The sequence below is a fragment of the Cetorhinus maximus genome, chromosome 4, assembly GCF_964194155.1.
Source record: "Cetorhinus maximus chromosome 4, sCetMax3.hap1.1, whole genome shotgun sequence".
Taxonomy (NCBI): domain Eukaryota; kingdom Metazoa; phylum Chordata; class Chondrichthyes; order Lamniformes; family Cetorhinidae; genus Cetorhinus; species Cetorhinus maximus.
Genome location: NC_135882.1, coordinates 100,871,859 through 100,888,890, shown reverse-complemented (window position 1 = coordinate 100,888,890; position 17,032 = coordinate 100,871,859). Strand labels below are relative to the sequence as shown.

Here is a 17,032-nt window from a genome sequence, read left to right as displayed (position 1 = left end):
ACATTTCAAAGCATTCTGCTTTGTTTTCTGCAATTGACTTTAAGAAGTGTAGACTTTTGTAAGAAATTAAATTAACTACAAGGCTTTGTCTATGCTAGGTTACTTTTCAATATTTTATTGAATACTTGTAAATGAATAAACTTTTCCAAAAATAATCCTACACGTAACAATGTATTACATTATCTGAGTATTCGATAAACTCCTTCGAATGAATCAAAATTTATTCTGTAACAATTAAGAAGTCCTATAGTAAAAAGTTATGATTTATCAGATCTTTTGGTAAAGACTGTTGAAAGTCTGCATGCACCTGTGATGTGAAGCTGATGTGTTAGTAGGTTGCAGTGTAGATATTTCAAGGACACATGTGGAATTTGTGTTTTATTATATGTATTGTTGAACAGTAGATTTTAGATATAAATGATATTTCATAAAAATGTGCTAAATAAAAATCTTAATTTTTTAAATCTCCATTTTACCTTTTAATTTTTTTCTTCCTTTTTTTTTACTTTATTGCATTTCTCATACCTTTTTACACTACCTACTCTTGAGGGTTACAATTTGACAGTCCCCCAGGACATTTTGGTTATGGTTGGATTATGTCATGACTCACTGGGGATAGTGCGCTGTAATATCAAGCCCCACTGTTCCCCGACCCACGACAAATGTGAAAAAGTTTGATCAAACCACCAGATTGCCCCAATTCTACCTAACTGTTTAATTTAGGTTAACAGAATACAAGCGCCAGGTTTGTAAATTTAATAAGTAATTAACTGCTTATTGAACAAACTCTCATTAACCAGTGGCAAACAAAAGAAGTATGAACTGCTAATTTCTAACACTATAACTTAAACTCTACCCCCTCCTTAAGTCCGTATACACACATACACAAGACACATAAGACACACAAAAACATGGATTTTAAGGGTGGGATAAAACAGTTAAATAGCACCAATTCCAGAGTACAGGATTCGATGGGTTGATTTTGATCAATGTCTTCCAAATTCCTTTCAGTTCTTGTTGATGACACAGGTGCTCTTCCAGCACTTCCAGTATTTAGTTCACTGGTTGAGCACTTGCCTTTCAATGTCTCTAACAGTGATTTTCCCCTTGGCCTCTTGACAGGGGTTTTCAGAGAGAAAGCAGGTTATAGAGATATGAGAAGAAAATCCAGCTAGCTATTACTGTGGAATTACTGGAATCTTCCACATACAGGAGAAAGAGGTTTTAGGTCTTGTTCCTTTCAGAATAGGAGCTCTTTGGCTGCCCTGCTGTCACACACAACCCTGGTCACCTGGTCAGGAGCCAATTAAAACGTTGTTGCCAGGCAGCTCCCTTGGTCCAGGACTCCTTTCTGGCATCATCTTGTCTTTCATGGCACACACTGTTCCAGGGCCAGGATCTTTAGGTTGGCGAGTGGAAGGCGGGGCCCACTCGCCGACGTGTAAAATGACGCGGGATGATGTCGGGTGGAACTCCCGACATCACCCCGCGTCATTTCAATTTTCAGGTCGGCGGGGACGCAGCTGAATCAGCCGTGCGCCCGCCGACCTGTCAATGGCCTATTGAGGCCATTGACAAACTCTTTAGCATCATTAATGGACCTGCCCGTCCAACCTTAAGTTTGGCGGGCAGGCCGGGAGCCCTGGCGGGCTTCAGAAAAAGCATGAAACCTCATCCACGGGCAGGATGAGGTTTCATGAGGGTTTTTTAAAAATTTAATAAATGTTTGATTTAAAGTGATGGATATCTGTGTGACAGTATCACATGAGGGGACATGTCAGGGAAATTTTGTTTTTGTACATTTACCATTTTTAAATTTGGCGCTGATCTCCCTGAGGCAGCACTTAGCCTCGGCTGAGGGAATCCGCCCACCCCCCCTCCACACCCGCACAGGGAGCGCATAGCGCTTCCTGGCGGACATCACGCTCAGCAGGCCTTAACTGGCCCGCCCATGTAAAATGGCGCTGATCAGAGACGTGCTTGCATGCACCCACTCCTGCACTACCCCCCCCCCCCCCCCCCCCCCCCACCTCCAACCCCTGGACGGGAGAAAATTCTTCCCCAGGACTGCACCATTGTATATATCTCTCATTCTGTTCCAGTGGACATGTCTTTCAACCTGCAGCCATTACAATTGGGACAGCAAATCAGGAAACAAAATAGTTGTAACAGAAGACAAGTTTGCCTAAAGCCAGGCACAGAAAACGTTTCAAAACCTGATCAATAAGTAGGGGAAATAAGCTGGGAAAAACACATCCTTGAGATTCCTCTCTCAAACTATTACACAAGATTTATTGAATGATTAATGCCTAACATGGTTCTAAAACATTATCGTACTGAGATTTGTAATTAGCAGCAATAGTGAATACCTTGCATTGACCCAAAGGCATACCACAACCACAAAATCAAAATAAATCTTTTAACTGTTAATGCATCTGTAGTAACAACAGTTAACAGATTTGTTTGAGTGTATTGCTATTTCCAGCAGAGTGTGCAATTTGCTTGCACATCCACTATATTTGCACCAATTAAAATATTGCCTAAGAATACCTGCCAATCAGCCAGCTTTCAAAACATTATGGACCAGATTTTGCTGTTAAAATAATGGTGAAGTTATTGCTGCTCGCTTTTATTTATATACAAATTGGACAGCACTTATGGCAACTGCTCAGATGTAATTAAATGCGGTAATCTGGATGTCACTGTCTGAGACGCCCTGCTTCCCGAAAAGAGCATCTTGCCATCTGACTCGCTATTCAAATGTATTGAATGATGTGATGTTTTCTGTATTAACTCTCAGACTTAAAACTTACTAAAATTGAGGCTTCTCATTCCAGTCTAAGTACCCTTTTAACAGCGTGCTAAGTCATAATCACAGAATCACACAGTGCAGAAGAAGCCCTTCGGGCAATTGAGTCTGCACCGACACGTGAGAAACACCCGACCTACCTACCTAATCCCATTTACCAGCACTTGGCCCATAGCCTTGAATGTTATGACGTGCCAAGTGCTCATCCAGGTACTTTTTAAAGGATGTGAGGCAACCCGCCTCCACCAATACTACCAAATATACATAATACTACCAAAAAACCCCTCTGCCATTGAAAATTAACTTTTATGGCTCAGTTGGCAGTACCCGCTCCCCTCTGAATCATAAGGCTGCAGGTTCAAGTCACATTCTGGGGCTTGAGCACAAAAATCTAGGCTGACACTCCGGTGCAGTTTTGAGGGAGCACTGCACTGTCGGAGGTCCTTCTTTCGGAATCACTCAATCCTGAATACTGGATGGAAACTTAAACCTACCCACTGAATCCCCCCCCTGAAAGCCAAAGCCCTGATCAATGGAGTAGGAGGAGGATCTGTGTTTGCACCCCTCCATAAGGTCCACCTAGCATGTAACTGTGGTGCAGGCCCTGTTACGGTAGAAATTGTCCCTAAACTACCATTAGCAGGAATCGATTTCCTCTGTGGGAATTATTTGATTGGCAGCAGGGTGTTAACAGCAAAAGAAAAGGGCCAAGGCGAAACAGCAGAAATCTGCAGATGGACAGGAAGCTGGGGAAGGTCCCGAGGTTCAAAAAGATGAAACAGCACCCATAAGCCTCAAGCAAGAGTTGCTTGAATGTAGCAAGGCCAAAGCCAGGCCAGTAAAATTAAAAGAGGTCCAGGAAAGGCCCCTAGAATCTGAAATAGATTTACCAAGCACCCCAGAATGAAATAGGGACCAGAGAAGTTCTAAAACAGGGGAAGAAATCGTGAGGGAGATGCCCCTGGTAGTCAAAGAGCCTGAGGGAAGGCAGGTTATTAAGCCCAGAAAGAATAAGGACTTGCCTGAAGTAGTTCTTTCCGATATTAAATAGGGACACAGGAAGTTCCCAAACCGATGAGCAGATCAGGAGTGAGATGCTCTTTTAAAAATTTGTTCTTGGGATGTGGGTGGCTAGCATTTATTGCCCATCCCTAATTGGCATTGTTCAGAGGCCATTTAAGAGTCAATCACATTGCTGGTGGGTCTGGAGTCACATGTAGGCCAGACCAGGTAAAGACAGCAGATTTCCTTCCTTAAGGCAGATCGGTTTTTACAACAATTGGCAGTGGTTTTGTTTGAATTCAAATTTCACCAAGCGGCTATGGTGGGATTCGAACCCCAATCCCCAGAGCATTACCCTGGATCTCTGGAACACGAGTCCAGTGGCAATACTACTATGCCGCCACCACCTCCCCTTTACCAGTTGAAAAGTTACTAGAGAGTGTAGCTGGAACTGTATCTCCACTTGAAGGCAGACGTGTTCCAGGGGCCATGGAACAAGCTAGGAGATCAGCCCCTCCAAAGTCAAAGGCCTCAGCTTGGAAACCATTGATTGGCCTGGCTGGTAGCGTTATGGCAAATTTAAATGTGGACAAGCAAAGTTCCCAAATTAGCCCAGAAGGTGTAAGGGTGATGCCTCACTTAGTTTAAAAGTCATCAGGTGGCACAGTAAGAGCTGATCATCCACCAGAGGGCAGTAGCATCCCAAAAAACCTACCACGCAATTTACCAGCAGAAGGACCCCAGATTGGACCCCATGCCATCCACCTTAGTGCAGAATCGCTAGGTGACCGGACAAGGTTGCCCCCTACAGTTAAAATAATCCCTAACAACCCACCAGGTTACAGTCCGGTAGCGCTGTCCAGACAGATGCGGGAGAGGCCTATGCCAGAAAGCCATCTTCCTAGCATCCAGGCCCAGAAAGGCAGGCCCAAGTTCAGGAGTCAACTACCTGCCTGTTTCCATGCCAACCCAAAGCACCTGGCACCAGAAGCTAGAACTGTCCAGCTGTGCTAGTGCCCAAGCCGGATCCTGAACCGGAATCGCCTAACGAGGCCTAAGTCCCTAAACACCCCAATCTCTTGACTCTCAGCCGAACCACAGACACTGGATCTGAACAGCTGAACCCACAGGTTACCAAAGTGAACATTCAGCTGCGAAGCTGGACGAGAGCAGCTCAGTCCAATGATCCCAGGGCCTGAAACCCACAGAGTGACATGCCCAGCATTCCCCTGCAGATCGCCCAGAGCAGCTTGACTATCACTTGCCTCCTGAGTGCTAACCATTCTGAAAAATCCTCAGACCCTTTTGAGGATACTTAATCAGGAGATGGACAAGTAGAGTTCTGAAACCAAGGGATTTGCTTATGCCTGGTCCCTAACAGAGGGAACTCAGAACTCTACACCCAAAAAGACTTCCTCGTACAAATGAATTTCAAATCCTCCCCAAGTCACCTAAACCTTCCAATTCGCAGGACCGGACAATGTCCTTGCTGATGCACTGTGCTGGGTTTAAACACCTAAGAAAGAAGATGCAGCAGGGAACTGCCATTTCTGACAAGTGTCTGACATGCCAGTATGAATGAGAGAACACATGTATACTTCTTCACTTCCTATTATTCCTTTATAAGACCTCATTTTTTAAAAAATGGAATAGAATTCATGTCCCAGAGCTAAAACCTCATCCTATATTTTTATAAAATATATAAATTAGCCAGGATGAAAATGACTGAAGCTATGCCTGGCTATAACTCAAACAAAAGGAACTTCCTGGCCTTCAGAACAACTGCCACTTTGTTATCTCTAAAGAGGCGTTAATGCTCCCTGTTACTGCAGAGATCAAATCCCCAGGAATTATACAAAGGCCATTTACATTTCTAAGGCCAGGACCTGGCCAACGGAGACCATTAGTCGGCGAGGACAAAGGACCCTGAAACCTCTTTTTGAAATTATTAATGGTTGAAACATTAGCCATCTAAAGAAGCCAGGCAAAGGAATAAACATATATATAAAATAAAGGAATATATATCCTTAGTCCAAACCAAAGTGGAAGTTGGAGTCACATCACATGACCCCCCACCCCTCCCAGCTGGGAGAACCAATTACCTTGCCTTGTGGAGCTGCAAAGCTCAGACTGCCATTTTCCATCTAGCAGGCAGCAGCAGAAAAGGGGCTCTGTCCAGGTTTGAATACCAGGCTTCCCACCTACCCTGTTTCTACTTGACCTTCTGAACTTCTGTACCAGCATCTACAGGACTAATTCAGTTCTACATGCCCATCTCATCTTTGCTGGGAAAGTGAATTATCCAGCATCAGCCTTGGGCCTGCTGACTCTGTGAAAGAATATACCATTGAACTTTTGACTCTGGACTCTCATGCAACAATAATCCTTATCTTGTCTGTGGCCTTTGCCCTGTACCTCTTTCTTTTCTTTATCCTCTTTTATTGAATGAAAATACTGGGGGCTATGTAGTGACACCACCCCTCCCCGCCACATTTTGAGTGTGTGTAAAATAAACTAGCCCTCTGATTTTACCTTATCTCAAGTTTGCTGTGAAGTTAATAGAAATTGGATCACACCAAACTGAGGGGTTGGGAAAAATACGCCATCACTTATAAAGGGGGAAATCAAAATCAAAACACCTTACTGTTTATGGATGGGTGGTGAGAGGAGACATCAAGGCTGTTTAATCTAATCCCCTCCTGTCCATAACATCTGCATTCCCAATTATGACTGCTCTGCCATTGTCAGCTGTGCCTTCAGTTGCCAAGACTCCGAGCTCGAGAATTCCCTCTGCCTCCCTACCTCGCTTTCATCCTCAAGGCACGTTTTAAAACTCTTTGACCACACTTTTGGTTATCTTGCCTAATATCTCATGTAGCTTGGCGTATGACTAAAACTGATTTTTCACACCTTGTATGAATTAGTTTAAAATTTCTAATTTTATAACTGAATACTAACTCTACTCTTTTGAATTTTTTTTAACTTTAGAATACAAAATCTCTAAAAGCCAGTACTGAAATCCTTGTCTGAAAATGCAGGTTGAATTTTTAAATGGCATTTTTTTTTACGTGAGTTGCTACTGAGCCAGTGTCAAATGTTTTAACTAGCTCTGTGACCAGCTCTAAAACTACAATGCATTCAGAGCTCTGATGGCCAAGATATTTTCCTGTAAATCTTTAATCAATGAATTTCTAATATGGCAGTCAAATAATTTTGGAATAATCCTCTGATGTTTTATGTACTTGCACAATGCTCCACATGAATGCTGCAAGAATTCTATTAAGCTAGTAAAGTAAAACATGGTTTTAAAATATAGCGCTGTGAAAATATCTGCACCCCCACCATGCACATGTTGTATGAAATGGCACGTGAAAAGTTTTCATTTACCTACCTATGAATATGTTCTACTTTACCAACTTAACTTTTGGATACAGAATGTTCTTTATTGTGTTTGTTTTATTACCATGACAGGGCTATGAGATAGATGGTGTACTTGGCCAGGAACTGGGGCCTCTCAGCTGCTATGTCCGCTCGTTAACAAATCAACCAGTAAACTGGATTGGACTGGAAGAAATCAGGCTGCTACAGGTGATAGCCCAGCCTCAGCAAAAGTGAAATTCTTGACCATCAGCAATTGTTGTAGCAGTGATAGTTACAAACTGTATTTTTGAAATTTTATTATAATTGTGAAATAATTATGCATTAAATATTCATAAATGATGTGCTGTAATTAAAATAACTATTTTGGATGTCTGATGTGTCGAGTTATTTTAAAATTTATATTTTTAACTGAGGCTTTAATAAAAGTTAATGAAACAAGCCTATATATCAGTAAAACATAATTCAAAAACACCAGTTTTTATTTGGTTATTTTACTCTGAATCTGGGCTATTTGTTATGGATAAGCTAAAAGGGCTCAAATGTTCATTTCCACCTGAAAACAGCTGGTGTCAAGGAAAAATAGATACCATTTTTAAAAATCCTGTAAATCATTTCCCAGGTCTCCTTAGATTCCTGCTACACCCAACTGAGAAAGAAATGGAGAACTGTAGAACCTGTTCTGAGTCTTAGTCTGCTGTTGCATGATGTGACAAGTGAAAGCAGCACATATTGATTTAACATTTTTTTTAACCCTCTATCACTCAAGACAGCCACAGAAATTCATTGCAGGAGCAGAATCCATGCCCTGACACTGTTGTTAGTGTATTACTGCACTAAAATGTAGTGAACTACTTATCTAGAATTTTTTAACTTAAAAGGACTGGCCTATCGTAGCTTCTTTGGCTATTGTGTTTAAGAATTTCTTTTAGATCATGAAATAGATTAAGTGAGGGAGAACTGCACTGTATCAACCTCTCACCCTCACCTAGGCACATATGAGTCCAGTGGAAAGATAAAGTCGAGACGGCTGGAGATGATACTGGATGCAGTGGGTGATCTTAGTACCTTGAGGTCCTGACAACAATCTTCCTTGCATGTGAAGTCTTCCCAGCAGAGTGGTCAAAAGAGTTCAGTACAAATTCAGCAGCCATAAGGATGATTTTACAATTGCGGTGTTGGTGAATTGGGAGCCAGCGTAGATCAGTGAGTACAGAGGAGATGGATGTTAGATGGTTGGTTAGGATCTGGCAGCAGAGTTTTGGGTGAGTCTAGTGTATGGAGGGTGTAAAATAGGAGGCCAGCTAGGAGAACATTGGAAGAGTCAAATCTGGAGGTAACTTAATGCTTATTTGAGACTTCGAGCAGCAGGTGAACAAAGTCGGGGCAAAGACTGAGCTATGATACAGATGCAAGTATCCATAGTTCTATTTTTATTACATTTTAATGTTTCCACTCTCCCCCCCCCCCCCCCCCCCCCCACCCCCACAAAACAAGTGCAACTTCTTGATGCACAAAATTATCTCAGGAACCATTTGTTTCATTTCACACTGTTCCACGTTAGAATTGATTAAAGTACAATCTACCATTCACTTTTTGACCTGGATTGAAATCCAGGACAGATGGAAATCTTTAACAAAAACAAAAATACCTGGAAAAACTCAGGAGGTCTGACAGCATCTGCTGAGAGGGATACAGTTGACGTTTCGAGTCCGTATGACCCTTCTTCAGAACTAAGACACATAGAAATAAGATGAAATATAAGCTCGTAGAGGGGGGAGGGGTGGGTGGTACAGGGTAGAGCTCGATAGGCGGCCAGTGATAGAGGAAATCTTTCTTCTGGTTCCAAGAGGATCGATTTGATAAAAACAAAAAGCTAAAAGCTACTGCGGATGCTGGAAATCCAAAACAAAAACAGAATTACCTGAAAAAACTCAGCAAGTCTGGCAGCATCAGCGGAGAAGAAATCAGTTAACGTTTCGAGCCTTCATGGCCCTTCGGCAGAACTGGAGCATAGTTAGAAGAAAGGAGAAATATAAATTGGTTTAAGGTGGGGGGGCGGGGGGGGGGAAGAGACACATTGAGGGTGTGGTGTGATTGTGGAGATGAGCAGATAATCAAAAGATGTCACAGACAAAAGGGTCAAAGAGGTGTTGAAGGTGGTGGTCTTTGTCTGAGAAAAGTGCTAATTAAGAATGGAAGACAGGATATTCAAAGTACAGCTCTAGTGGGGGTGGGGTGGAAAGACTAGAGTTTTAGTTTTAGATTTAAAAATAATGGAAATAGGTGGGGAAAGAAGAATCTATATAAATTATTGGAAAAAAAAGCGGGGGGGGGGGGGGGAAAGAAACGGGGTGGGGATGGGGGGAGGGGGAGTTTAAGATCTAAAGTTGTTGAATTCAATATTCAGCCCGGAGGGCTGTAAAGTGCCTAGTCGGAAGATGAGGTGCTGTTCCTCCAGTTTGCGTTGGGCTTCACTGGAACAATGCAGCAAGCCAAGGACAGACATGTTGGCAAGAGAACAGGGTGGAGTGTTAAAATGGCAAGCGACAGGGAGGTTTGGGTCTTTCTTGCGGACAGACCGCAGGTGTTCCGCAAAATGGTCGCCCAGTTTGCGTTTGGTCTCTCCAATGTAGAGGAGACTGCATTGGGAGCAATGAATGCAGTAGACTAAGTTAGGGGAAATGCAAGTGAAATGCTGCTTCACTTGAAAGGAGTGTTTGGGCCCTTGGACGGTGAGGAGAGAGGAAGTGAAGGGGCAGGTGTTGCATCTTCTGCGTTGGCATGGGGAGGTGCCATAAGTGGGGGTTGAGGAGTAGGGGGTGACGGAGGAGTGGACCAGGGTGTCCCGGAGGGAACGATCCCTACGGAATGCCGTCAAGGGGGGTGAAGGGAAGATGTGTTTGGTGGTGGCATCATGCTGGAGTTGGCGGAAATGGCGGAGGATGATCCTTTGAATGCGGAGGCTGGTGGGGTGATAAGTGAGGACAAGGGGGACCCTATCATGTTTCTGGGAAGGAGGAGAAGGTGTGAGGGAGGATGCGCGGGATATGGGCCGGACACGGTTGAGGGCCCTGTCAACGACCGTGGATGGAAAACCTCGGTTAAGGAAGAAGGAGGACATGTCAGAGGAGCTGTTTTTGAAGGTAGCGTCATCAGAACAGATGCGACGGAGGCGAAGGAACTGAGAGAATGGGAGGGAGTCTTTACAGGAAGCGGGGTGTGAGGAGCTGTAGTCGAGGTAGCTGTGGGAGTCGGTAGGCTTGTAATGGATATTGGTGGACAGTCTATCATCAGAAATTGAGACAGAGAGGTCAAGGAAGGGAAGAGAAGTGTCAGAGATGGACCATGTGAAGATGATGGAGGGGTGGAGATTGGAAGCAAAATTAATAAATTTTTCCAGGTCCCGACGAGAGCATGAAGCAGCACCGAAGTAATCATCGATGTACCGGAGAAAGAGTTGTGGGAGGGGGCCGGAGTAGGACTGGAACAAGGAATGTTCCACATACCCCATAAAGAGACAGGCATAGCTGGGGCCCATGCGGGTACCCATAGCCACACCTTTTATTTGGAGGAAGTGAGAGGAGTTAAAGGAGAAATTGTTCAGTGTGAGAACAAGTTCAGCCAGACGGAGGAGAGTAGTGGTGGATGGGGATTGTTGGGGCCTCTGTTCAAGGAAGAAGCTAAGGGCCCTCAGACCATCCTGGTGGGGGATGGAGGTGTAGAGGGATTGGACATCCATGGTGAAGAGGAAGCGGTTGGGGCCAGGGAACTGGAAATTGTTGATGTGACGTAAGGTGTCAGAGGAATCACGGATGTAGGTGGGAAGGGACTGGACAAGGGGAGAGAGAAGGGAGTCAAGATAACGAGAAATGAGTTCCGTGGGGCAGGAACAGGCTGACACGATCGGTCTGCCAGGACAGTTCTGTTTGTGGATTTTGGGTAGGAGGTAGAAGTCCGAGGTTGGGCGACTATCAAGTTGGAAGCTGTGGGAGGAAGATCTCCAGAGGAGATGAGGTCAGTGACAGTCCTGGAAACAATGGCTTGATGTTCTGTGGTGGGGTCATGGTCCAGGGAGAGGTAGGAGGAAACGTCTGCGAGTTGGAGGAATCGATTTGAGCTCGACGTCTTATTCTAGCTCCTAGTGGCCATAAGCAGTATTGCAAGGTCATGTGAATACGAGGAAAAATGTTACCTCAAAAGAAATTCCATCTGGAAGACCGTAAGAGCTGGCACATTGAAGCAGAGGGTGTTTAAAACTGCATTTAACCCTGAATGTCTGAAAGTGCTTCCTGATTCAACATAAATATTCCTCACACTAATTTGCCCAAAAATGGTTACTAACTTGTACTCTTTAAATATATTTTAGTAGGATAGTTGACAACAATATTAAAGGGCTGTATTTTAAAAATTCTAATAAAATGCTTCAATTGCCTTACCCGTCCGCCAGCCATATTATTGCAGAACCAAGTCATCATCTTTAGAGGTGAAACCAAACTCCACAATTAAAGGGAGAGAGAAAATAACCTAAATATACTGTGTATTCCTAGACATAGTGAAAGTTCTTGACAATATTTAGGTGATTTTAAGCCGAGCCCCGGGCACCAGAGGATGTCAGACCCCTTTGTGTTGAAGTTGAAGAGTCATACGGACTCGAAACATTAACTGTGTTCCTCTCCGCAGATGCTGTCAGACCTGCAGAGTTTTTCCAGGTATTTTTATTTTGGATTTCCAGCATCCGCAGTTTTTTTGCTTTTATCCCTTTGTGTGGTGATTGTGAACCATTGCAAGGTTACAATGCAAATACCTTGATTTATGTTGTGCTGTTAAATTTTGACTATGCTTGGATTTAAAACACAAGGTAATTTATTTCAAAATAATTATATATTGGTATGCCAGTATCGATCATTTACTTACCAGGGAATAATCAAAAGTTCACTCCATCTCAAACTAGAATCACAGTGAACTGCAGCTCTGCCAGGCGAGGTTTAGTGAAGGACACCAAACTACTCTTGAAGCTTCTTATAGCATGCTATCAATTTAGTTAAATATTTTTAATGAAGATTCGCTTTTAAAAAGTGACACTTTCAAATGTATTTTCTGAATGACTATTCAGCTTGTGGTTTAGACAACCTCTAGTTCTGTTTAATCCTAATACCTATTTATCAAATTATAATCAGGTGCGTAATGAAAATCGGAAATGTAGCTTCTGTAAAGCTTGAACTTTGTTCAGACATTCCGGTATGGCATGAGGTCAATAGATGGTTTTTTTTTAAAAGCTTGAACTAGGTGAAAGTTACGTATTCACGTGCTTCTCAATCACACTATGACTCAGCACAACGCATGATATCGTGCCATCAGAAAATTTTCCATTCACCTTTTTTTGCTCTGCCCAACCCTGCAGAAGACACAGGTATTGAACAAATACACCGCACAAACAGAAATATTGACGTATTTAATGATTCTTTTCATAAAACTAAATACAGTTAATATAAAACAAACGTCAACCATGCTCTACCAACCATTCTGACTAAAATGAAAAATATAAAGTTCATAATCGTGGCATATAAATGTACCGTAGCTGCATTAATGCATGAGTATAGAAAATTAGATTTATAAAAAAAATAATTTAAGGAACGTTCCGCCTTTGTTGCTATGGCAAAGTTTTTAAGGCATTCTGCAACAAGTTTCAGGGGTTTTGAACTCCCAAGGCCAGAAAAATCTACGCATTTCTAAGTTCACAGTACTTGCTACAAAATTGATTCTTTGGTTGAGGTATCAGGGTCTAATAAATGTTTCTTTTTAAGCTTTGTTTAACAGTCACCGACAGTCTGCATTTGCACTGAGGAATGATGCTGCATTAGGTTGTTGCTCAAAAAAGTTCCTCATAATCGCAAGTTCCCTCGACAACTGCTCGATTTTTTTGTGTAAACGATCGTTCTCGGCATTGAGTTCTATCACTTTCTGCTGCATCTCTACGTTACGCTGTTTGGCTTTATCTCTGCTCTTTCTCACTGCGATGTTATTCCTCTCCCTCCTCTGCCGGTACTCGGAGCTTTGTCGGTCGATGGTTTTCTTGGCTTTTTCCTTGCCAGGTGTCGATCTACCATGGAAATTTGCAGAGCTGGGCTCCGGGCTAGTGGGAGGAGTAGGCTGGCCCGTGGGTAAATGCACGGTTGTCTGTGCGCAGGCTGCAATCTGAGTGTGCAGCGAAGTTTCCATGTTTTCGTCTCTTTCTTCTTTAACCACCACTTTGGATAAATCCAGGCGTTGATCGTAGCTGTTGTGCAGCTGAGCAGCGAAGAGGTCCCTCTCTGAATGATTACCTGTTGAGGCAGGTACACCACTGACGGTGCTCATCATTTGACTGGCTGGAGGAGGCAGATAGCCATACTCGGGCTGAGATTTGTCCGGTTTGTTGGTGCTGGCGAACAGATCTGCTAACAAGTCGTCACTGTAGAGCTCCAGCTGAGAGCCTGACACCGGCTCCACCACATAGGGGCTGAAATCAATGGCAGTCTCGTCGTCGTAGATATCACCTGCCGGGTTCAAGTCAGCTAGGTTGGCTCTTTCCTCGCACATGCCCCGGTTCGACTTGACCCCACCGCTGACTCCCTCGTAGAAATTAGCCGGTTCTAGGGGAAACATGGGGAAACATGGCGAGACGCAGCGTGAATCCAAGTTGTACAGGTTACTCATGAAGGGGCTGGTCCTACGGGGCTCTGCCACAGGTTTTGAAGGAAATGAAAGCACTAAAGGAGCAGCTGGGGCTTTGCACCGAGCTCTTGATCAGCCCCGCGCTGCTGGCGCCACTTTATACACGCCGCCCGCGCGCGTCATTCATTCAAGGCTTGATCTGCATAAAATGGGGCGTGTCCGTTATAGGCCCCGCCCATCCCGTGTAGCTGGCATCAGCGCGAGCGGACAATCACCCTCCGGCTCTGTGGGGGAAGAAGGTAGATCATTAAGATTCCTGGCCGCCACCTACAGGCTCTTCCTACATATACTGTCACATCAGTGCAGAAAGTTGTTGAAGGGAGAAAAACCTAAGCAGTTCGAATGTTGACGAAAATAAATCACCAAAGTCGAAAATTAAACACTGCCCTTTGACAGTTAATCGATGCAAAAACGTTGGCATGAAATACTTCTAAGCAAATAGCCATGTAATGCAGGTATGTGCAGGGCATAAACCAGATTTTGTGGTGCTTTCCTTTTCATGGAGTAATCATGTGATATGCTATTAAGGGAAGCCAGTTCCCAGTGGACTTGCTGTTTTTCTCATTCAGTGCTTGGTTAGATAACATTCTAGAAACTTCAGCGCCCTCCTCGGTCCTAAGTGGCACAAGAAAGTGGAACATTATTTATTTTGCATTTTATCTGAATGCGTAATTCAGGAAATGTAATGCTTAGCCATCATGTGAAGATTTTATAAACAAAACTCAGCCTGATGTTAGACTACAATTTTTATTACTAAGTTACAACTCTCCAGAAGAATCATCCACACAATATATAACTTCTCAGCTGTTTGCTGCTTCAACACAAAAAATAGAATTGGAGGAGTGAGTACACCATAATGGAAGAAGCAATAGTAATAGTCCCTAATATCTGAATTAGTACAATAGGATTAATTGTACAATAACGAAGCATCCAAAACAAATTACTTCCATATGAAATAATATATTGAATAACAAACTGGCTGAAAGAATGGACTTGCATTCATAAAATCACTTAATGAAGACTAGGGGAAACCCAAAGTACTGTACATCCAATGGTTTACTCTTAGAGTGCATTATTTAAGCAAACACAGCAGCTAATTTGTGCATGGCAAGGTTCTACAAACAAATGCCCTACTCCACATTTCTACAGTATTCAGCATTGTAAACCATGCCATCACCTTCTCATACCTTTATTATTATCTAACTCCTTGGGATAAACTTTTATTGTTCCATTCCTGACCAATACAACCTGGCAAGGGGTTCTCTTCCCTCATTTGCACTGTCACCTATTGTATCTTTAGGGATCTATCATCAGCCCACCCTTCTTTACCTATATATTTCCTCTTGGAAACATCTTCTCTCACTTTGCTTTAATTTTTAGATTAATAATGCACACGCCTACCTCTTCATTAATACAATCAGCCCCTCAATAGCCTCCTCTGGGTATCAGGCTATCAATCTGACATCCAGTCTCGGATAAGTCACAACTTTCTGTAGCTCAACATCAGGAAGACCGAGGATTGTTGATATTAGCACAAACTCTGTTCCCTTGTCATTGATTCCATCCTCTACAGTCATACTGTCAGGCTGACGCAGACCATTTGTACATTTTCTGTTCTATTTTTCGCTGAGCAAAGCCTTACACTTCAATCCTACCTTTTTTATTCACTCGCAAGTTGTGGGCATCACTGCCAAGGCCAGCATTTATTGCCCATTCTGAATTACCCTTGAGAAGTTGATGCTGAGCCATCTAGGCTTGTTAGGCCATTTCAGGAGGCAATTAAGAGCCAACAACAATGTTGTGGATTTGTAGTCACATGTAGGCCAGACCAGGTAAGATTGGCAGATTTCCTTCCCTAAAGGACATTAGTCAACCAAGTTTGTTTTATGATATATCAGCAGTTTCATTGTGGCCATTACTGATACAGTAATAGTTTTTTTTTAAACCAGATTTATTTAATTAATTGAATTTAAATTCCCCATTCTTTATGTTAAAGGCACTAAATAAATGTGAGTTGTTGAATAATCATATAATCTGTTTTTGCTGATGTTTAATGGATAAATGTTGGCCAGGACACTGACAGGACTGCTTGCTTTTCTTTGGATAATTTCACTGTATCTTTATATCTGTTTATCTAAACAGTTAGGCATCAGTTTAACACCTCAATTCAAAGATGGCATTCAAACAATACTGAAGTACCCCTCCAGTACTGCGCTGAAGTATCAGCCCAGATGAGAACAAATTGCATCCACTTGAAACTAAGATGGGTAAATAGAACTGACATATTGGTTAGCTATATTCTAATCAACTGGCGGAGCAGGCTGGCGGAGCTGAATGGCATACTCCTATTCCTATGTTCCTCATTTATGTACTAAAATCTGTGGTGCGACTTTAAACCACATCTTTCTGAGAGGTGAGAGCTGCCAATTGAACCAAGCTGTCATTTGGTACTTAGGAAGCATGAAGCATTTGTTAGAAGAGTTATATTGTGGTGGTGGGAAATGTCCCCGTTATAATGACAACAATTACATGATAAGTACAAAACAATTCCAATGAAAATTAATAAGCAGCTTCTAAAATGTGATAAGTCATACTGAGTTTGCTTATAGTAATCAAGTTCATTTTTTCTTTCAGTCTTGATTTTCCTATACACATGGTGCTATAATTTCCAGTTAATGTGATAAAGGTTAGGATGTTGAATGATTTTCTTTTTGGTTTATTTCTGTGAGTAATGAAAGAACAACCATTACATGTGAACAACACATCCACAGTTGTGCCAAGGCATATGAGCAGATTGCTCCACCAAGTGGTCACTTTTTTGTATCTCTATCTGTTCATTTTGTTTAACTGAGCCATGTCAAAATTAAAGAGTACTTGCTCTGCACCCTGTAATAATTTAACCTGAAATCTGAGAATCTTCTCAGTCCATCAGCTCTTTTAGATGCTACAAAATGTGGAGCAGCAAGAGTGGTTTTGCGGAAACTAACACCACATTTTCTTCTCACTTGTGGAGAAATGTCTACCCCGTGCTCAACATCACCTTGCAGAAATATTGCGACTGAGACTGGATATGAACAGACTGGGGGAATGTTGTTTTGCCCTGGAGCTGCATATGATATTTCAACA

General features: G+C 42.7%; 2 protein-coding genes across 3 annotated transcripts in view; one reads left to right on the top strand and one right to left on the bottom strand.

Annotated features, from left to right (window-relative positions):
* spidr (scaffold protein involved in DNA repair) overlaps positions 1 to 7,564 on the top strand; it is a 341,449-nt gene extending 333,885 nt beyond the window's left edge. For both annotated transcript variants that reach the window (XM_078540540.1, XM_078540539.1), the window contains one exon: positions 7,283 to 7,564. In XM_078540540.1, coding sequence (XP_078396666.1) covers positions 7,283 to 7,426 — 144 coding nt within the window. In that variant the 3' untranslated portion in view covers positions 7,427 to 7,564. The remainder of the gene's footprint in view (positions 1 to 7,282) is intronic.
* Positions 7,565 to 12,628: 5,064 nt separating this feature from the next.
* Positions 12,629 to 14,006, bottom strand: cebpd (CCAAT enhancer binding protein delta). The gene has a single exon (XM_078540543.1). It carries the CDS (start codon positions 13,886 to 13,888, stop codon positions 13,010 to 13,012), a length of 879 nt encoding a protein of 292 aa, XP_078396669.1. The 5' UTR covers positions 13,889 to 14,006; the 3' UTR covers positions 12,629 to 13,009.
* Positions 14,007 to 17,032: the final 3,026 nt, after the last annotated feature.